General features: G+C 42.4%; 1 protein-coding gene across 4 annotated transcripts in view; it reads left to right on the plus strand.

The window, feature by feature from the left end:
• Positions 1 to 23,032, plus strand: part of BMX (BMX non-receptor tyrosine kinase) — a 50,798-nt gene that overhangs the window by 16,061 nt on the left and 11,705 nt on the right. For 2 of the 4 annotated variants that reach the window (XM_045994460.1, XM_045994462.1), the window contains exons 7-16: positions 3,929 to 4,104; positions 7,134 to 7,205; positions 7,867 to 7,920; positions 10,802 to 10,856; positions 11,987 to 12,066; positions 14,320 to 14,447; positions 17,012 to 17,086; positions 17,854 to 18,025; positions 21,396 to 21,612; positions 22,421 to 22,485. In XM_045994460.1, coding sequence (XP_045850416.1) covers positions 3,929 to 4,104; positions 7,134 to 7,205; positions 7,867 to 7,920; positions 10,802 to 10,856; positions 11,987 to 12,066; positions 14,320 to 14,447; positions 17,012 to 17,086; positions 17,854 to 18,025; positions 21,396 to 21,612; positions 22,421 to 22,485 — 1,094 coding nt within the window. The remainder of the gene's footprint in view (positions 1 to 3,928; positions 4,105 to 7,133; positions 7,206 to 7,866; positions 7,921 to 10,801; positions 10,857 to 11,986; positions 12,067 to 14,319; positions 14,448 to 17,011; positions 17,087 to 17,853; positions 18,026 to 21,395; positions 21,613 to 22,420; positions 22,486 to 23,032) is intronic. The other 2 variants (XM_045994461.1, XM_045994463.1) reach the window with 2 other exon arrangements.

A 23,032-nucleotide genomic window follows, 5' to 3' on the forward strand; every position in this document is an offset into this window, starting at 1 on the left:
CCAAACGTCATTCCAAGTTACAGCCTCTCCCCTTCACATAGCTCAGGTGTGCATCAGCTAGCTGGCTGCCTGCTTTGGGGAGAGAGCCATGGAGAAGCTGAGATTTCTGATTCTTTCATGGTTGCGGCCCAGGAAGAGGGGGTCTAAAGAACAGTCATTTGTGGCAGATTGCATCATGATTTTGGTAGGGGTGGCTTCTGGGTGAGGCAGTTGTCTAATGCTGACTCTAGCTTATGGGAAACTTTGTGGGTTCCCCATGAGAGCACAGATCCAAATGGAGTTTTATGATGGAGTGGTTGTCTTGACCCTTAGCTCTTGAGTTTCTAGTCTTCACATTTCTGCTGGGTCAATTCACCCATCTTGGACAGAGTTCCTTTCAAGATGGCTCTCAGAACCCTCTCCCAAGGGTGGAGTTGGCCTACAGTACAACAGACAAAACTGACTGCTCTGGTTGGTACAACTGTATGTGACTCACTCTCACAATACAGGCTGCTGCTCTGTTTTTGCTCTGCTTTCTGGTTCGTAGCCATAGCTTTCTGCTTTTAGGCTTCCCAGGCAGATGTCACCCTCCTCAAATGCCAGGGGACATATAAAATGGCCTCCCGGTGATGCTCTAGAAGCTCTCCCAGAAGTAAAGGAGTGTCTCTACCCATCCATTAGCTCCATAGTGTCTTGGGTACTTATTTTCAGCTGCACACAATCACACACACACACACCCCTCTCTTTCTAAGTAAAAACAACATAATCTTTATGAACCAACATGAAGGACAAAAGGAAATCCATTAGAGGAGGTTAAATTGTATCTCCTAAATTTCATGTTCACCCAGAACCTCAGAATGTGACCTTATTTGGAAACAGGTTTTTGCAGATGTAATTAATTAAGGACTAAGGTGAGATCATACTTGATTAGGATGTATCCTTATAAGAAGAGGAGAGGACACAGGGAGATACACAGAGAGGAAGGCCATTTAAAGACCTAGGCAGACCAGAAAACAAATTATCCAGTTAAGAAATAGGCAGATGACATGAATAGACACTTTTCAAAGAAGACATCCAGATGACCAACAGACACATGAAAAGATGTTCAACATCACTCGTCATCAGGGAAACAAATCAAAACCACCATTAGATATCACCTCACATCTGTCAGAATGGCTACATTTAACAACACAAGAAACAACAGGGCTTGGCAAAGATGCAGAGGAAGAGGAACCCTTCTGCACTGTTGGGGGGAATGCAAGCTGGTGCTTCCACTCTGGAAAACAGGATGGAGGTTCCCCAGAAAATTGAAAACAGAACTACCCTGTGACCCAGCAATCACACTACTAGGTATTCACCCAAAGGATACAAAAACACTGATTCAAAGGGATACCCCAACGTTTACAGCAGCATTACCAACAATATCCAAACTACAGAGAGAGCCAAAATGTCCCTCACTGATGAATGGATAAAGAAGAGGTGGTATATCTATACAATGGAATATTATTCAGCCAACAAAAAGAATGAATTTTGCCATTCACGGTGATGTGGATGGAGCTAGAGAGTATAAAGCTAAGGAAAATAAGTCAGAGAAAGACAAATACCATACAATCTCACTCGTGTGAAATTTAAGAAAGAAAACAGATGAACATATGGCAAGGATAGGGAGAAGGGAGAGAGGGAAACAGGCCATAAGGGACTCTTAATGATAGAGAACTAAGGGGTTGATGGAGGGAGGTGGACAGGGGGATGGGCTAGATGGGTGATGGGTACCAAGGAGAGCACCTTCTTGTGATGAGCACTGGGTGTTGTATGTCAGTGATGGATCACTGAATTCTTCTCCCAAAGCCAATATTGCACTGTATGTTAACTAAACCTAAAATTTAAATACATAAATAAATAAACACCTACACAGGAGATTCGAGTTATGCTGCCACAAGTCAAAGAATGCTAGAACCACCAGAAGTTGGAAGTGGCCAACGAATATTCTCCCACAGAGCTTCCATGGGGAGCACAGTCATAATGAAGCCCTGATTTTGGACTTCGGGCCTCCGGAACAGCGAGAGAACAAATCTCTGTTGTTTCAATCCACTGAATGTGTACTGACTTGTTATGGCAGCCCAAGGAAACTAATACAGTTGTTCAGGTTTGAGGGTTTTGTTATCAGCAACATTGCTATTTTGGTTTGGCTCCATGCTCCAGTCCTGAAGCTTGAAGATTATGGCTTTATAAAACACCTAAGAGCAATGTCCAGAATAAGCAAATTTACAGGAACAAAGGGTTGACTAGTGGTTGCCCAGGGCCACGATGGGAATGGGTGACTATTCACAGTCACAAGAGCCTTACACGAGTGATGGCAATGTGCCCCATCTGGATTGTGGTGATGGTTTGTCCATCTGGATAATTTTACCAAAAGTTACCAAATTCTACACTGACGAAGGGTAATTTTCATGGTATACAAATCATAGTCCAGTACAAATCGTTTTAAACAAATCTAAGAGCAGAGGATAATTTAGGAGCCAGAAACCATTACATCTAATTTCTGGCAAGTAATTATTTGGGAAATGTGCTGAAAATTATCAGTCAGGCAAATCAGCAGCCAAGGATTTGTAAGTCTGTTTTGATTGTAAGCTGCCCTAAGGGATCAAGGATCAGTGAGAGTGTTATGAAAAACATGTTTTCTCTTGTTTGGTTTTTACCAGAACATTCTGTAGAGAACTTACTTTGCAGAGTGGAGGAAATTAAAAATCCACTTTCTAGCCCTTCTGTTCAGAATTCCATTTAGGGAACTTTCTGGAGCATTTATCTCTGGATGGAACCACCACATAGCTCATAAATAGCAGGGTCCAGCACTGGGATGTCGATCCCTGCAAAGAAGTAAAAATACGAGTATGAAAAATTAAATGCAGACCCTACATCTTTTTACGTGAATTTTTAATTGAGATATAACATGCACTTTGACAAGTATACGCGCCCGAAGTGTTCAACTTGATGACTTTTCACCAACCGAACACATCTGTATAACTCTCACTCAAATCAAGGAACAGAACATCGCAGAACCCCACGGGTACCATCGTGTTTCTTTCACTACATCCCACTGAGAGTACTCACTAGCCTGACTTAAACATCATAGCTCACGTGCTTGGTTTTGACCTTTACATAAATGGGATCATAAAGCACATCGTAGTCGTGTATTATCTGTCTTTCTATGAGACTGACTGACACTTTAGTGTGTGGTTGTAGTTTACTCTCACTGCTGTATAGGATACCACTCTGTGAATATACCCCATGTTCATTTTATTGCTACTGTAACAAACTACCAAAATTGAGCAACTTAAAGCAACACAAATTTATTTTCTTGAAATTCTGAAGGTCAGAAGTCTAACATAAAATGGGTCCACACAGCTACATTCCTTCTGGAGGCTTTAGAGGGGAAAGATCCATCCCCTTGCCTTTTCCAGTTTCTAGGGGCCACCTATGTTCTTTGCTTTCTGGCCCCCTCCTCTATCTTCAGGACCAGAAGGGTAGCACCTTATGTTTAATATCAAACAAGTGTATTATCTTCCCCTTTAAATGGACATTTAAGTCATTTCCAGTTTTTATCAAATGGAAATAATTCTGCTATGAACATTCTTATATGCATCATTTGATTTCACTGCTAGACGCGCATATAGACTTTCTGGATCATAGGGTATGTGCACAGTTGACCTCAGTAGATTCTGCAAACCGCTTTTCAATGTGCATATACTCTCTGTACTGCAACCAGCCCAGTATGAGAGTTCCAGTTGCTCCACATCTTTGCCAATACTTAGTACTGCCCTTGTTGCCCTGTCTTCCTTTCTTTTCCTTTCTTCTTTCCTTCCCAAGAGCTAATGTACTTGGCTTGTTAGTTCCCAGTGCCTCAATCTGTGCCTCACTGTGATATATTAAAATCTCTTCTCCTCCAAAGCTGAAGATTCCTCGAGCAGTTCCTGTTTTCAGAATGAATGAACCATCCTCAAGTACCACCACGGCCCAGTATGACAATGACTCCAAGAGAAACTACAGCTCTCAGCTGACTGTCAACACGCAGCATACTCCAAGAGAAGATTGCCCTGACTGGTGGAAAGTAAGGAAACTGAAAAGGTAAACTTCAGCTCCTAGTTGGGCTCCCCAGCACGTAGGCTAGAATTAACCGCAGCCTTGGATGTCAGCCTCAAAGCTGTCCACATGGGCCTTAGCTGAGAAGGGCTACCCTTTCCGAAAAGGCTCAGTGCTTGAGCCTGAAGTCTGGGCGAGCAGGTGCCCTGCTGGGACCGAACAGCGTGGTTCTCCCATCTAGATGATCTATGATCTAAACAATACTTGCACATTTTATTCCCTCCTCTTTCTCTCCTCCTTTCCTCCAAATAACCCTACATGCCAGAACTTGGAAGTTGTAAAATATACCCTTTACATGAGATAGTTCAGGGTGAGCTTACTTTTGTCCTGTGCTTACAAATGACAAGTAACCCTCCCAGTGAGGCTTTGGCTGCCTTCTCAGGATGGACACCTTCACCTCTCCTGACATAAGTCTCACTTTTTAAAAATCAATTATTTTTATTAACATATAGTATATTATTTGCCCCAGGGGTACAGGTCTGTGAATCGTCAGGCTTACACACTTCGCAGCACTCACCATAGCACATACCCTTAAGCCAAAAGTTGCTGTCTAAAGCCAGACTGAAAATTACCTTGAAGGCTCCATACTTGATGTTCACTAAAGATTGGATTGAATCGCAAGATGACAATAGTAAAAGAGTCAAGTGACTGTCCTTCCCTCTTGCCCCCGCCTTCCTCCCCATCACGTTCTTCACTGTCTGACATCCCCTCACCCAGTCATTGGCCTCCCTGCAGGGCACTGGGGTCTGTCTTTCCCAATAATGCAGAACATCTCTTGGCTCCCAGGCATCTCCTTTCTTTCTTTTCTCCCTTGTGCCCTTATTTTTTTTTTATTCTTTTCATCCTCATCATTTTTACCCAAAGCGAATGACTCACTGTACCGATGACACAGACACAGGGCCACACGGAACTTGAAAGAATGTAGGTGTATTCTTGCTATTGCTTTCAGCATAACAAATTGCAGTATTTTTCATTTCAAAGTGGAGCTAGAGTCTAAATGTATTAATCTATACCTGGTGCCTGAGGCGACATGTCCCATTCATTTGCCCACAATCCAGTCTTCTTGTGGAAGGAGACCATCGATAGACACAGATACTAGGAGAGTGGGTGTCATGTCAGCTTTGTGCCAGGCCCCCTCCCCACTGGAAGCCCCGGGATCCATTGAGAGAAATGTGCGGTGAAACTGATCAGTATTCAAATAAGTAGTTGGAACTATTAATTTACGGGGCGGGAGGGGGGTTGTACAGCCACCAACGCCTGGATGGCTAGATCCTATCTTTATTGAAATTATTGACATTTTTTTATCACAGATTTTTTTGTTAATTTTTATCTTAAAAAAGTTTCATCAACATGTTACTGAGTTTTTCTGATGCCCTCTTAGGTTTTGCACCCCAGATTCAGTCCCGACCTTGGATTTTTCCCTAGAACTTGAGAAACCTGGTCATCTGAACAAAGAGTCAATGAATCACTTTTTAGCCTGAGTAGCATTATATCAGTGAGTGAAAGATGATGATGGCTTAAAGATCTTGTGGATTGAATTTTTAAAATGCCGTCATAAGTCTCAGCTCGCATAAGTAGATAATACTTTCTATCAACTGCCTTCACTTGAGCTGCTTTTTAATTTTTTCCATTAAAGCATTCAAATATTGTAGAATATCCAGGGTACCTTCTCCTAGGTTATTTTCTATGCACACGTTACCGTGTGTAGAGACTTAAAAAAATCAGATTCTTCTGTGCCACTCTCTCTCTTCACTTCACATCTTGGGCATTTTTTCCCCATTTAAATACATGAAGTGACATTTAGGTTTTAATATGAAAAAATATTGAATGGTGGTTACACATAACCTGCGTTTTGCCCTCTTAGTAATTTTTAAGTATGTTAAAAATTGAGTTGAGAGGTGTTAGGGACACTCACACTGTCGTGCAAGCTCCCCGATTATTTTGAGTGTCTGTACAGTGTTCCACCATATGGATAAACCTCAGAGATGCACCATGGAGGGACATTCTCTGTGTGTTCTTAAAAGCAACATAAAAGCGAAAACTGCTTAACCTTTTAAAATAAGAGTATTCTTATGAAGAGATGAAGTAAAAACAACAACAACAACAACCTCAGAGATAAACCTGAGAGATGCACCATGGATGGACATTCTCCGTGTGTTCTTAAAAACAACATAGAAGTGAAATTTGCTTAACCTTTTAAAATAAGAGTTTTCTTATGAAGAGATGAAGTTAAAAAAAAAAAAAAACCTCAGAGATGCACCATGGATGGACACTCTCCGTGTGTTCTTAAAAACAACATAAAAGTGAAAATTGCTTCACCTTTTAAAATAAGAGTTTTCTTATGAAGAGATGAAGTAAAAAACAAAACAAAACAAAACAAAAACCATGCTAGTGAGCAAGGCTCTTCGGAAGGCAGAGATGGCTCCTTCTCAGCGTTGAGGAAATGGAGCCAGAGAAGCATTTCCTTGTTAAGGAAGCTTGTTGCTACGAAGGGTGGTTTTGAGAAACAGCCCGAGATAGGAAAGCAAGCAGGAAATAGGTCCTACCTTCCAAGCAAAACAGCATTTTCAGACTTTTCATTGCAGTTATAACAGCCAAGAGGAAAATAACGTGTTAAAATATCGGAGTGACCGAATGCCTGCATAGCGACAAGAAAATCAAGGCAAACCCCGTCCAGATGATCTATTCATCCGACTTTTCTAGTCACGGCTCTCTTTTGCTTAGGAAGCATTGTCAAGCTACCTCTGGTTATTGGGGTCCCTGCAAGGATGAAAATGTGAAATGTGTTCACAAACTGAACAGATCTGTATAACTCTCACTCAAATCAAGGAACATCAAAACATCATTAAAATCAAATCAAGGAACATCAGAACATCATTAGCTTAAATTCCTAACCCAAGGGAAAGGTGACAGTCCCAATGTTCAAGGAAGCTCAAAGATATCTAACAAAACTATTTTTCTCTTTTGATATTTATAAATAAACGTGAATTTACAACATGTATCTTTTGTCACAGCAGTGAAGATTTTACATCTGGCCACCAAAGGGAAAGGACGGTTGCAAATCACAGCACCTCCAAGATGTCATGGTAAATCAAAGGCAGATCATTCCTTTACGTGTAGGATTTGCTTCTATTTGCAGGAAAACTCACCACATTTGCAATCATTTTTTGCAACCAGACTTCACGTTTAAGGTAAAGACGAACCAAAAAATTCCCGCAGTTTGCCTCTCTGAACCCTTCAGTCGGTCCGACTTGATGATCCGTGGGTTACAGTTCTCCTCACCTTGATATATGCTGTCCATCATTCATGATATACGCTAGTGTTAGCGCGAGCAAGAGTATACCGGGGGGCCACGCTAGCAGGAGGAAAACCACCCAAAGCCAAGTAACTCTTCTCTAAGAATTGCTCTATACAAAACCCCAATTTCTTTTAACCTCCCACTCCAGCTGCTTCTGAAGGCATTTGTCTATTTCATGAGCCCACTCTTCCAAAAGAGTCAGGTAAATCCATGTTCCTGGCGACTCCTGGAGCAAAGAGCCATTTCCTCATTAAACTGGGCATGAACTCAACTTCTGAGTGGTTCTCTCATCACTTGGCAGATACCTTCCCAAGTGCAAAGAGGGAATTTTATTTGTGGGGGCGAAAGCTGGGTGGGATTTGATGTTGCACTGCTAGATGGTGGGGGGATTTTTTGGGTTGTGTTTTGTTTTGGTTTTGGGCATTCATCTCCTTCCCTCTCTTCTTAAGGGGGTTGCCCGAGTCAAGTTCATCTGAAGGAGAGGAAAACCTGGATGACTATGAGTGAGTTTGAAAGTCCTCTGTGCTCCTCTAAACCTAACGTAGATGTTTCTATTCCATTCTTCTCCAAAGGAATTAGAGCCTACGCCTCAAACTTGCTCAGGAGGCCTGTATTTACTTGGGTAAACTCATGTGAGGTCTGGGCCACTTATCCGGATGATGGGTGAGAATGAGCTGGGTTGTTATTAAGGGAAATGATTTTCCTCAGTCTGGATTCTCTAAATTGCCTGTACATATTCACTGGATTTATCATATACCTGTTGTCCCCTTCACTTGGCTTTGTTTCCGTAGATGCAGTATATGACATTTCTGCCGAGTTTTTCTGTCCTGGAGGTCTCTGGCCAGGGCGACATTTGAAGGCTCTTATTAGCACTTATTAGTCCCATCCATGAAGTTGTTTATGATACATAACAAGGAAGCGCAACTGAGACTTGAACGTGACTGCCTTTATGTTGAGAGAGTCCTATTCCCAGGGCGACCTTATCATTTAACATCCAGATTAGGACATTTTAGAAAGAGAAAAAGAGCACACTATTAAATATTATACTTGGACATCAGGCATGACCTGGACTGGTGAGGATACTGAGATAGGTTGGCCTAAGGGGCGCTTAAGGTCCTTTCCAAAATCCAAGACTGTATCCTTCTATAAATAGGGACAAATAAGTCTCCGGGACTTTATTTAAAGTTGGCATAAGGAGATGCAGGAGTGACAGGGCAGACTGTCTCTCCCGGACACCTGCTACCAAACGGTAGCCAACTCACTTGACCATCGGGATTATACATCTTTGCAGTTCTGTGTTTCTATGACTGTGCTCACTGAGATATTGGCTCTAGGTACAGTGAGAGGTTTTATAAAGCACATGTCACTGTTTCAACTCTTCGTCTTACCTCTAACCCAGCGTAGCCCTTGGCTTTCGCGCCACGTTAGGGAACACCTACTGTAGGCCCCACCCACACACACACACCATGGCCTTCTCACCACCTTCTAGCTCCCACTGATCCCTACCTTCCTCCCCAACATCTACCCTCAGGAAAGCCTCTGATGGAATAATTCAAACGAAGACAAAGGACTGAGAAACACCCGCACCCAAATTATCCAAAGATAACAGTACTTTGACAGAGGAGAAAGATTTAAACCCAGGGGAGTGAACCCCTAATTGTAGATGCCAGTCTTTAGCATTTTGATAAATTGGAAGTCTCTCTTTGATTTGGAAAGCCCAGATCTGACCATATGGACAGTCTCTACTTTCATCATTTCTAAATTCAAGAGGGGCATGAGACGTGGGCTCTGGGGGAAACACTCAGGAGAGACCTGCCCTCTTCCAAGTCAAAGAGATGCCAGAGGGCCATCAGGAGGAGGGGGCTGCAGGGTCCAGCGCGCAACCTCTCACACTGTGCTCGGGTCCCCACTTTCTTCCTCTGTCAGTGGTACTGAAGCATTTGTTTGGTGGGCAGAACTTCAGGAGGAATTCTACTATGTTCTATTGAAGGCTGACGCACCGAAGTTTAGATGGAAAATCATACCTTAGAACCAGGCTTAAGCTTCTGCTGCTCTGGCAGTGACATGCTGAAATCTTTTTTTTAAAACAGAGCCAGGCCTCAGCAAAGTTATGACACAAGCAAAGTGGGGGGGGGGGGCAAGGCTTATTCACAATTCCACTTTGCTTCTCTGGACCTCTGTCCTTATACTCAATCACTCTTTCTTCTATCTCCCATAGGCATGTTTCCTGGATCATATTCCCTGAGGAGTCTTTTGATTAGCTGTGATTAGCTTAAAATACTGGCTCCAAAGAAAATGATCAGTTTCTACCTCAAGTATTAATTATAGCGGATCTATAAGGGTAGAATTAGAAGAGACTTTTAAACTTATCAAATTCAACCCTCATCCTCATTTTGCAAATGGGCAGTTCCAAGGTCAGAAAAGGCCAAGTGGCTTGTCCAGGGCCATACAGCTACTTATTAGGAAGTTATGTCTAGGATCCAAACCTCCCAGCCGGCTGGTGGCCCTTCCATTCCACTGGCCTCACCACCAGCTGACAAGCCCCGCCCCCCACCCCCGCCCCACCTAATACATCCTCACCATCGGGTTCTTCTTTCCTCCTCAGGTGTTATCCTCTAGCCAGAGGGTCCTTGTGAGGCCCCGAACCCCCGCCCCACTCCACCTCACACCCTGTTCGTTTCCCTAGTGTGACATTCTGGCCAAAGCCAGTAGACAGCACACACTGCTGATTTCACATGAGAAACAAATCTGGGGCCTGCTGAGCTCTACATAGTAAGATATGATGCTCTTGGCTCACTTAGTGAAGAAGGCAATATTTCAAGATCACGTCTGGCTGTTCCACACCATCTGTCTCTCAGGTCGCTGTGTTACTGGCTTAACATAACCATAGAGGCTTATCATTGCTATCCCACAAATTAAAAAAAAATTTGTTACAAAAGCATTTGCTTTGAAAGTAGGTGCTATAAAGGGTGCTTCTATCAGATCATTACAAGAAAAATACAGGGCTGAAAGATACGCACTTTCATCTTGTCATTGTGGCCACCCCACTTTCCCACTGGAATATTCTTTCCTTCGTCTCATCTCTGGCTCTCGTTCGAATCAGGGACACACAGGACGCACAGACCGGCCCGAAGGAGCCCAGAGGCTCTTCAGTGACAGCCGGTGTGGAACAGACACCCGGGCACCAGCCCAGACTCGTACTTGCGTGGTGGAGATACGGGAACCAGTAGTTTTGAAAAGCCCCCAGGGTGGGGGGGGAGAGCAGTCAGGTTGGGCAATCTCTGATCAAAGCCAATGCCTCATTGCACAGAGTGGAAAGCGGAGTGATGAGGGATCCGGTTACAAATTATTAACTCGCGAATTCGCGATTCTTTCCCGTCGTAGCTGGTTTGCGGGTAACATCTCCAGGGCCCAGTCGGAACAGTTACTGAGACAAAAGGTAAGTCGTCCAGTCTTTAAAGGACCTCTCTCGGGCCCAGAGGGTAGTGCCCTTGCTTCTCGTAGAAACTGGAGGGTTTACAGTTAAGGGCTCATAGTCCCGGGGCTTACCAGGCCCTTCGCCTGTCGCCACCTCCTCTGTTTTTCACAGCTCGTGCTGGGTAATAAGCCACTTCTAGATTGAGTGGTTTGAAACAAGATTCAGGAGTTCTCACCATTCTGGGCACAGGGTGCCACGGTTCTGCTCCGTGTGGCTGATGCGGGCTTCCTCACAGCCTGGCGATCCCGAGGTGGGATAGACACGGACAAGCCCCGGGGTTCACTGCAAGCACGAATGGAATTTCGGCTCTTGTCATGCCTGCGAATGCCCTATTAGCCAAAGCAAGTCTGGTGGCCCAGCTCGGACTCGGTGTGGGAAGGGACTGCCCAGGGCAAGAATACGGAGACCTGATTGACAGCCTAGGTCATCTCTGTCCCTACTCGGGAGCACCCGAACTGGAGTCCAGCAGGTGTAAGCGGGAGAACCTCTACCTGATTCTGTCAAAAAATTGGCACGGAAATAACAGAAGCAAACTCTTTCCACCTGCAAAACTGATGCTGTGTTATAGTTCGACCTAGTAAAACACACCAGGGGTTTCTTTGAGGGGGTACTAGTGGGAACGTGATGACGTTATCACCGAACGCGGTGTCTTGTCACGTTGTCGCATTCCTAGCTTACTGTCTGCTGTTCCTAGTCTGGGTCTGCTTGGAGTTAGCGCAAGTCATTAAGAAAGACAAGTTGAGCGCGGAACTTCGACAAATGCATCTTTGGTTTTCTAATACCTTCCAAGGTATTCTATCTGCGGGCATAGGTGGTTTTTAAGTGTTATTTCTGAAAGATTAAAATATCAGAGGCTTGCACAAATACAGACAAAATTATTGAAGAGGTTTAAAAACTAAGTGGGGTAGGTGTCTCAAGGAAATGAGCGAGAAAAGGAGGAAAGCTGTACTGTGGGTCCCCTTGTGCGCCAGCTGTTGGGTGACCTGGGCGGTCATTGATATTTAAAGTTGATCGAAAAGATCCATTTCTCTACCAACTACCAGAATAATGAAAATGTTTTCCATTCCTTCCACTCTTTCCTTCCTTTCCAGGGAAAAGAAGGTGCATTTATGGTTAGAAATTCCCGCCAGGCAGGAATGTACACGGTGTCCTTATTTAGCAAGGCCATGGAGTAAGTATGACATGGATGTCTTTCTTTTATCTTTTGTGTATGTTCTTTGAATACGCTGGCCATTTAGTCACATCTGGGGATAAGACACCATCTTTAAACTCTGGCATTTTGGCTCAAAGGATTTGTATTGAATGTGACCATTCAATAGTTACCTGGCCCATCCAGCCCCGACTCTGAGAGCTCGTTTTCTGGGGGAGCCTCTTGTGCCCATCCCAGGCAGCGGTGGAGTGCCCAGCACACAGCACGCCTCACTAAACACTTGTTAAAGGAATCTTGGCCTGTTCCCTTTTGACTTAGCCCTAAGCCTAGAAAGAGAGAAAAAGCACAATGGAGTCTGCCCACGGTTGGCCAGACACACCTGCTGAGCCAAGAAACCTACCCCAGGGTGTGGCTTTTCAGGAGCCTCTCCACTAGGAGCAGAGCTAGCAGAAAGTTGGATCAGTGTATCTGGGTTCCCCAGATAGCTTCTTTCTGGGGTGTTGTCCCCTATTTGTGGCGAAGAGCTCTGGCTTGAAGCTGCACCTCAGGGTCCAACTGCTGACTTTACCATTTCAAGGCTTTAGGACCCTGAGTAAGTTTCTTAGCCTCTGTGCCTCGGCTTCCCCATTTAAAGATTTTGTTTATTTATTTAATTTTGAGAAAGAGAGAGAGCGCTTATGAATGGGGAGGTGGGGGCAGAGGAAGAAGCAGGCTCCCAGCTGAGCAAGGAGCCTGATGCAGGGCTTGATCCCAGGACCCTGAGATCATGACCCAAGCTGAAGGCAGTCACCTAACCAACTGAGCCACCCAGGCACTCTTGGCTTCCCCATCTGAAAAGGAAAAATAACAATGACTATTATGCTCTATGGATGAAGTGAGTTAATTCACATGGTGGATACAGCAGTGCTCGGCACAGGGTAAGCGCTTAATACACGGACAGCAATCACTATGATATTGTCGTTATTGTGAAGGAGCAAGTCTAGGCACGCTACTCTTCTGTCCCAACATCCATGCACATACGACACCCCAGTCACCACCTGCAAGACACTGTCACCGACATCAGGATCCTCTGCCAGAGTTTTACAAGCCACTTTCCCATTGGCTGTTAGCTCTTTTGTTCCCTCTAATGGCCCCGTGAAGCAAAGAGGAAAGGTGTTTTCATGGGCACCATTCTACAGAGGAGAGCTCTGAGGTTCCAATATTTCTCTTCCTGGTTGGAAGGCATGACCCTACCTTGGGCACCTGTAGGGTTTTTGGTCATAATGATTGATTAAAAGATTATTTTATTTAAGAATTTGTTTATGGAGTTTCTACCTCCAATTTGAGAGGCTAAGATGTGCCCTAAGCAGCAACCAGAATTTTCCAATGCAGGAAGCTATGTCCCCAGTGCATCTCATGGACCAGTTTGCACACCTAGATGCCGGCCAAAGCCAACCCAGTAAGAATCAGAGGCAAAGACTTGTTTCATTGACTGTGAAGAACTCTGTGACCCTCTGGCCCTGCAGCTTCAACCAAATCTGGTATCAGTCAAGATTCTTGACACCAGGTTTATTTTTGAAGATGGCCTGGTAGGAAAAAACAGGAAATAGATAATGAGTCAAGAGCAAGATCATGTCATCTTGCATGCTCTACTCCCCAAAGAGCCTCTCCCCATGCTCTGGGTGAAACACCCACAGCCTAGTCACCTTTGTCTCCAGTATTTTAATCTTCATTATTATCCTTAAAGAGAACTGGTGTTCAGAATAATCATCATTATTTTAGACTGGCCGAGGGAGGAACCATGCAGAAAGTTGGAATTTTATTATACACGCATTCTGTATGTGCACAAAGATGACACTGAGTTCAGAGGGGAACCCTCTTCCACAATTACCAATCATCACAGATAATAGAAATATATCAGATAGCAATTTCCATATAGAGAAAAAATATCAGATAGCAAGACTGAGAATGCCTCTCTGACTTCCCTCTCCAAAACTGGCAGATGCCTCTAAATTATCATTTAACCATTGTTGAATCAAGCTTCAGTTGATAACTAAAAGCATTCTAGTGGCACCTGGATGGCTGTCGGTTAAGCATCCGACTCTTGATTTCAGCTCAGTGGTGATCTCAGGGTCTTGGGATGGAGCCCCATGTCGGGCTCTGCGCTCAGTGGGGAGTCTGCTTAAGAATTCACTTTCTCCTTCTCCCTCTGCCCTTCCCCTTGCTCCGTGTCTCTCCCAAATAAAAAAATCTTTAAAAAAAAAAAACACTCTAACATTCTTTCTTCCTTACTAGTGATAAAAAAGGAACTGTCAAGCATTACCACGTACACACAAATGCTGAGAACAAATTGTACCTGGCAGAAAACTACTGTTTTGATTCTATTCCACATCTTATCCACTACCATCAACACAATTCAGCAGGTAATCTATTTCAGTTTTTCTCTTATTGGTCCTTGTTAATATCAGTTTTCTGGGATACAGCCAGTCCTCCTAATATTCTTAATGTTATTGGGAACCATGAAAATAAGAATAAATGTGTTTTCAAGTGAGACACCTGCTATGATTTTTATCCTACGTTTCCTGGAACATTTCTGGCTCTAAGATGCCAGAAAAATGAAGAGTAAGCTGAGTGACTTAGAAGTAGAGATTCTCTTTATAAAAATATTTATTGTCTTTTCCTGGCCCTAGAGATATGTTGATCACAAAATGCACACATTATAGAAATGTTTACCATGGGAGAGAAGACCTCCATGTACAAGTTGGTGTCTGTTCTGACGGAATATTTTTCTATGCTGATATTCCATAAAAATAAGAATAAATATGTTTTCAAGCTAGACACATGCTATGATTTTTAGCCTACGTTTCCTGGAACATTTCTGGCTCTAAGATGCCAGAAAAATGAAGAAGAGTAAGCTGAGTGACTTAGAAGTAGATATTCTCTTTATAAAAATATTTATTGTCTTTTTCTGTCCCTAGAGATAAATTGATCACAGAATGCACACATTATAGAAATGTTTACCATGGGAGAGAGGACCTCCACGGACAAGTTGGTGTCTGTTCTGACGGAATTTTTTTCTATGCTGATGCTAACATTCATTTATTATATGTATTAATGATTTATATATATGTATGTATGCACATTATATTTTTATGGAGATGAGATCATTCCACACATACTACTTTTCAGCTTGCTGTCTATATTCAACATGTCTCAGTGGTCTTCCCAGGCAAATACATATAGCTTATGGTCTATTTAAGAGCTACATAGAATTTTATTGTAGATTTGCTCCGTAATTTATTCACCTAACCCTGTATTGATAGTGGTTGGGTCACATACAGTATTTTCACATTATAACTGATGTTTCAGTGCACAGGACTGTGCCCGTGGCTCTGTATGGGTGTTTTTGTAGCCAAATTCCCTAGAGGTGGAATTTCTAAGATAACAGTTAAGAAGATTTAAAGTGGAGACATTTTCAAATGCTTTTTAGGGATGTGTCCTCCCACCAACGGCAATCTCCTTCATCCTCACCAACACTGGGTACTATTACTCTTTTTAGATTTTGCCTAATCGACCGGTGAAAATGTATATAGAAATCCCTTCTATTGGAAGCGGGAACTCCCTGGTGTGGTGGTCATTTCACGTTACAGACGTGTCAAATCATCACGCTGCATACCTGTAAAGTTACATATGTCCATAACATCTCAATAAGCTTAGAAAAAAAGAAATGAGAAATTAAAAAAAGGAAATCTCCTCTAATGCCTCTTCTAGACAAGTGTCACTTGTGACCAATGACTGGATGGATTTCCAACAGCAAGGAAACATAAGCCGTGGGCACGGCATCAAATTTGTGCGAGTCTGCCTGACCGGATTACATGCACATAGGGAACTAGCCTTACTCCCTGGCTTTGATTTTGGTCCTCACTTCTGTTTTTCCTTTGTTCCAATTTTCTCAATTGTATATTTTAAACTCCAGCACCTCAAAAGTGCCCTCAAAAGGTATTGTATAGAAAAAAAATCTGAGTAGAATGATTCCATTCCAGAGAATGCCCAAGAAACTCCGCAGGGTTTAGGAAGAAAACATTAAAATCTTTCTTTAGATTTTTCTCAAAATCTCCTTTTCTATTATGACTGTATTTTATGATTCACATAATGTATTAATACAGTAGCCATTGTATGCATGTGTTTTGGAGAAGTGAGTTAATTTTTTTTTCTAATTAAAAGTTTGAGATTTGAAACATGGGAGACGACTCATATAAAAAGTAAAGCAATATGTAGAAAAAGGAAGGAGAGAAAAAGGACCATTTGACAGTTCCCGGGACTTTGAAAATATCACACGTTTAGGCAAGAAGCATTTTTTAAATGAATTCTTTCCAACCACTATAAATACTGTGATAATTTTAATCAAGTTTTATCATAACTTGATGCAAACAATGAAAATGACTTAACTGCTTCATGCAACTTAGTAATACGTTCCATTTTTTAAAACTGAACGGTTTGCTTTTTATTTTGCACCCTTCTGTACAGTTTGGGTTTTTCTTTTAACCAGATGTATGTGCCGTGTGTATATGTATTTAAATATAGGGCTATAAAAAGAACAAAAATTTTTAATTTTTTATTAAAATTTGTTTAATTTATTTATTATATTTTATTTATTATTAAAATTTTTTATTAAAATTTTTGTTAAAAGATTAAAAAATCTTTTTTAAATGAAAGATTCCGTTGAGCAACTAATTTGATCAGATTCTTAAAAGTCACATAAATTTGTTCTATTTTTTCCACTTTTGCTTCACATTGAGCTCATTAGTCAAGCCAAGCACATCAATACAGCTACAGGGTGAATGGGGTCAGAATGGATCTCCTCTCTCCGTCATGACATCCTGAACTTGGTGTTTTTCCGGCTACACTGGAGAGCGCAGGGGTGTGACCCGGTGTGATGTCGTATGATGTGACATGATGTGATGATATGGTGCTGATTCCATTGCAGGCATGATCACACGACTCCGCCACCCTGTGTCGACCAAGGCCAACAAGGTTCCCACCTCCGTGTCCTTGGGAAGTGGTATGGATGCACACCTGGGCTCTTAAACTCCATTTCCCACCATTTCTGGTTAAAAAGTTATATATCTATATTTACTTCAAAAAAGAATATATATATACTTTTTAAATATATTTTATATTATTATATGATTACTATATTATTTATTTATTTATTTATAAAAAGAAGGAAGAGCAGAAGGAGGTCCCTATTCAGTGTGCCTTGAGGGCTTCAGCAATAACGTTTGTCCATTTAAAAAAAAAACAACAAAAAACTTTTCTGTCCTCCTGACCTAACTCAGTCATCTCCCCAGCCTTACCAAAAAGACTACCCAATTTGTCCTCTTATTAGACCTGATCAGCAGCATCTAGAACGCCATTGCCTGTCCTTTCTCCTTCCGGGCTTCTGCGCCTGTTCAGGGAGCCCATTTTCAACCGTGTGTATTTAGGATCAAGACACTCACCCAGATAACAGTTTAGTCTGCTTTATAAGAAAACACTAATGATTTTTTTTTTTTTTACCAAGCTAAAAGCATTGACCACATCTTGATGCCAGGTGTTTCCAAGATGCCTCTTGGTGGCATAGTGGTCTAAGCCTTTTGTCAAGAACTATGGCTGCCTCAAGAACAGTATTGTCAGTAAGATACATTAAAGTGATCAGCTTAAAATGAAAACTCTCGCTGTTCTTCATGTTGTCAATATGGAACTCACCGGAGGACAAAGTTCTTGGGAAGCTGCCAGCCCCAAAGCCTTCGATTCTCATTTTAAAGAGTGTCTGTCTTGCCTTATTAGGAATATGGGAACTGAAAAGAGAAGAGCTAACCCTCCTGAAGGAGCTGGGAAGTGGTCAGTTTGGAGTGGTCCATCTGGGCAAGTGGAAGGGGCAGTATGATGTTGCCATTAAGATGATCAAGGAGGGCTCCATGTCGGAAGATGAATTCTTCCAGGAGGCCCAGACCATGATGTAAGTTTCTTCTGAGGAATGGCCCTTTGGTCCTCACCATGGGGGAAGGTTCATGCTAAGGGGTCTTTCCCTAACATTTGCAAAGCCTAGAGCAAGTGTCCACATATTACAGATATACTTAGAAGTTATTAATCAAGCTGTTAAATAAAATCAGTTCTATGCCCTTACTTTGACAAGCATACCCCCGTAACAACCAGAGAGGCCATCCAAGTTTAGAATTCTCAAGACTCTTTACAGAAACCAGCCTCTGGCCCCCCTCTACCAACTAAGGCAATACTGGTGCCTTCAATACAATCTGACAGAATCCCTTTCTCAGCCTGCTTCTTTCATCATCTGATAAATGATCATACCCTTCCTAACGTGCCTCAGCTCCAAGCACAGTTTGCGAGGCAAGTAAGTGCTGTCTCTGAGCTGGCTCACGCACATGCTCTCTCTTCCCGCCCCCTCATGGTGAACAAGACTTTGAAAGGTGACCAATCACCCAAGTGTGCCTACGACTTCCGTGATTAAGCACTAAAATTACTGTAATCTAGGGGCCCCGCAGTGCCCGGTCAATTGGGTTAGCTGATCATCCTGTCTTTAGGAAACTAACTAATGATTGTATGAGTTACAGTTCCTAGCAGGATTCTGATCAGAGACCGCTGAAATCACAAATCCTAGCCTGCTGCTGAAAAAGGGCACTTTAAAAAAAATGTTTAACACTTACATGGTATTTTCCAGCATTTCTCTGACTACTTTGTAAATGTTAACACATTCAGTCCTCCCAAGAAGCCTGGGAGGGATGTACCATTGCTATCTGTGTTTATAGGAAACTGAAGCACAGAAATGTTCAGTAATGGGTCCAAGGTCAGGAAGTTAGTAAAAGTGGTAGAGCAGAGACGCAAACCCAGGCAGAACTTCCAGCCCATTTCCTTAGTCATTCTTTTATGAAGACCAAAGTTACCAAGAGAGTCAGAACAATCACTTTGACCACAATGGTGGAATTGTCTGGAAGCAGAGGTACTATGTGAACACGAGCCTGGTTTCGTGGGCATTCAACCTGCACTGTGTTGAGGGCCCCCACCCTTGGGAGGGCACTGCACTTTATTGTTCTGATGTCACCATCTTGAAATTCTTTTTTTAAAGATGTATTTATTTACTTTGAGAAAGAGAGAGAATGGGGCAGGGGAGGGACAGAGGGCGAGGAAGAGAGACTCTCCAGCAGACCCCCTGTTGAATGTGGAGTCTGATGCAGGACTCGATCTCACAACCCTGAGTTCAGGACCTGAGCTGAAATCAAGAGTCAGATGCTCAACCGACTGAGCTACCCAGGTGTCCTGCCATTTTGAAATTTTTCCTACTTCTTAAATAAGGATCCCTGCATTTTCACTTCATACCAGTCCCTGCAAATTATGTAGCCTGTTCTGCCTTTGGCAACCATGCTGTCATAAACTGGGAAGGAGACCAGCGATGTTCTCCTTCTGCAGGAGAGAAAAAAGCTAGCAGAAACTCCCTTAGGCTCACTGTGTAACCCATGTCATGGTGTAACTTCAAAACATTTTTTTGTGCTCTTAGAGGACTGATAATCACACAGCATCATAAAAGGTCATTAACAAATCACCTAGTCTTAAGAAGGAAGTCAAATGGCACCGTATGGGGAGAACGTTATAGCTCAGCTGTGATGGTCATATTGAGGCCTATCCTGTGGGCAGTAGCAGTTGCCATGGTGTTCCCATCACATGGCCCCTGAGCAGTGACTGAAGTTACTCAAGGAACAGCTTTTTTGGGTGAGGGACCTTGTCCCAACACGAGCCTTCCCTCTGCAGGGAGCAATGCTGAGTTCCAGGCCATTCTCTAAAAGAGATAAAAGAGGCCTAACAGAGCTCATAGCTTTGAGCAACTTGATAAGGCATGTCATTAAACTAAGAAGGAAGGAAAATCATGATTTAAATAGTTAAAACTATTGGGGCGCCTGGGTGGCTCAGTGGGTTAAAGCCTCTGCCTTCGGCTCAGGTCATGATCTCGGGGTCCTGGAATCGGGCCCCACATCGGGCTCTCTGCTTTGCGGGGCACCTGCTTCCCTCCCCTCTTTGCCTGCACCTCTGCCTACTTGTCATCTCTCTCTGTCAAATAAATAAATAAAATCTTTAAAAATAAATAGTTACAACTATTTAACTATAACTATAGAAAATAACTATTTTAATAAATGCTCATTAAAAAATTCGGAAATCGACACGTTAGCTTGAGATTTCCTTTACACATCTGAACATTAAAGAATCAGCCTGTAAATTGAACTATTACATGGACAAGCAGACAAACACCGTAATAGCAGAGCGTCCATCTGTCATGACCTACCCGAAAGCGCTATGTCAAGTGGTTACCACCTTTTAAATTTATTATTGAAAGATAATATGGGGCGCCTGGGTGGCTCAGTCAGTCAAGTGTTGGACTCATGATTTCAGCTTGGTCTGTGATCTCGGGATCATGGGAAAGAGTCCTGTAGGGTTCTGCACAGGGAAATCTGCTTGAGATTCTCTCTCTCCTTCTCACTCTGCTCCTCCCCCTACTTGATCTCTCTAAAATAAATACATCTTAAAAAAGAAAAGATAATGTAGCAATAATGTCAAATGAATTTTTTAAAAAGATTTTATTTATTTGACAGATAGACAGAGAAACACAGCGAGAGAGGGAACACAAGCAGAGGGAGTGGGAGAGGGAGAACCAGGTTCCCCAGTGAGCAGGAAGCCCGATGCGAGGCTCAATCCCAGGCCCCCAGGACCATGACCCGAGCCAAAGGCAGATGACTAATGACTGAGCCACCCAGGTGCCCCTCAAATGAATTTTTTTTTAAAAAAAAAGGAAAAAAAATCACAGCTAATCTCACTTTCCTACCATGGCAACGATTTTCATTTTTCCTGTACCTTTCATATTCTGATAGTTGTTTTTTTTGAGAAGGAAGTGTTTGGACTTCAAAACTGAGCAAGTTTAAAGAGATGCTTTAAAATGGAAGTGATTGTCCTTAGTGTGTAGCTTCCTCAAAAATCAGCCACTGAATTCTCTAGATGCCAGGGGGTGCTCAATGGCATTTCTGAGGCAATAGACCCTTCACTCCTCTGATTCTCTGTAGGACAGGCGAACCCAGGACCCACAACTGCCCAGCTGCTGTTGGGGTTGTCAATGTTTACTAGGAGGCAGCTTTTTTTTTCTTTTGCCTTCAAATGCTGATGTTCCCAGAATAAAATTAGCAATTTTCCCCGCTCTTTCTCTGTTCAAGTAAATGGGGGGGGCGGGGATTAAAACCAGCACAAATTGAGTCTGATTCTTGTTCAGGACATCTGGAAAATGGACTATGCAAGTTGAGTACTAATCTTTGAAAATCTGTGGTTTCCAGGAAACTCAGCCATCCCAAGCTGGTGAAATTCTACGGAGTATGTTCAAAGAAATACCCTATATACATAGTGACTGAATATATCACCAACGGCTGCTTGCTTAATTACCTGAAGAGTCATGGCAAAGGACTTGAAAACTCCCAGCTCTTAGAGATGTGCTACGATGTGTGTGAAGGCATGGCCTTCTTGGAAAGCCACCAGTTCATACACAGGGACTTGGTAAGCAAAGCCACTGGCCCTTCAAAGCAAGCAAGGGGTCGACGGTCCCCACCCCCAGTGCTGAAACCCTTGGGAAGGCTGGCAAGGAAGGCATCTCCACTTGCACTTTGCTCCCTTGTGACTTGCCCAATAAAATAAGATAAAATAAAATAGTACAGAAAGAGAAGAAGCCATCATGATTTATGTAGCTGTGTTGGGGTATGGAGGAAAATAGATTTTTATCTCACATGTCTCACAACCATGAAATCCAAGTTGACCTTTGCTCCAGGAAGGGCTTAGCGCTAAAGCAGTCAATGAATACCATCATGGAGAAAAACAAAACCAGAAGGAAATGAAATTTATGTGTGTCTTAGGCTCAGGGTGGGAGCGGGGTTGGGGGGCGTTCTGCTTGGTATTCACTGTTGTCTACCCCCAGAGATTGTCTTCTGCCGAACAGCAAACGTGTCATGTGCTAGGCCAGCATTTATGTCTTCAAAGCACCTGTTAATGCGTGGGACCCCAGTGGTGGAGAAGGAACCCCCAGAAATAACTTTTCCCTTCTTGCTGATGAGCTGAGGGTCTGTGTTTAATGTGTAATCCCCTTCATACTGTTTGACAAGGGTGGAGGCTTGGGTGAATATACTGATGTTTCATTTTGAAACATGGACAACTGCAAAGGCAAAAAAGACAACTTCTCAACATTTGGGGGTTTGATAGGTGATCTTAGATTTTGTGAGAACTCTGCCAGAGAGAAGGAAAATCTTGGATTCTGAGGTGGGGAGATTCTTGGCTGCTTTTACTACTTGGTAATTTTGTTTTTCCTCCAAAGGCGGCTCGGAACTGCTTGGTAGACAGTGATCTCTCTGTGAAAGTGTCTGACTTTGGCATGACAAGGTAAGCCAGGTCCAGCTCCAAAGGGGCGAACGAAGAAAGATGGATTTTCTTTCACATCTTAATGCCAGCAGAACTGTGGGCCTTGCGGCGATGGAAAACATGGTCTAGACTGGGGGTTTTGAAACCTGGATTCCCTCCCCGTAGTACCTCTGACCACCTAGGAAACATGGTTTGCCTTATTTCTTCACAAATTATCCAAAGTCCCTTTTCATTCATTCAAAACTCTGATAAACATTTTTTAAACTTATAAACAATTCCAGGAAATAATAATATTAATAGATATTTTATATTTAAATATTCATAAATTATATAATGATTATAAAATATATATAATTAACTATATATAATTATATTAAAATATATAATATATGATTATATAATTATATTAAAATATATATGACATAATATATATCATATATAATTACATATAATTATACATTATATTAAAATATATAACATATCTTATAATAAATTATATATAATTATATATGAAATTTATACATAAAAATTAATATATAGAAATTTATATATAATATATAAACTATAC

The sequence above is a fragment of the Meles meles genome, chromosome X, assembly GCF_922984935.1.
Source record: "Meles meles chromosome X, mMelMel3.1 paternal haplotype, whole genome shotgun sequence".
Taxonomy (NCBI): domain Eukaryota; kingdom Metazoa; phylum Chordata; class Mammalia; order Carnivora; family Mustelidae; genus Meles; species Meles meles.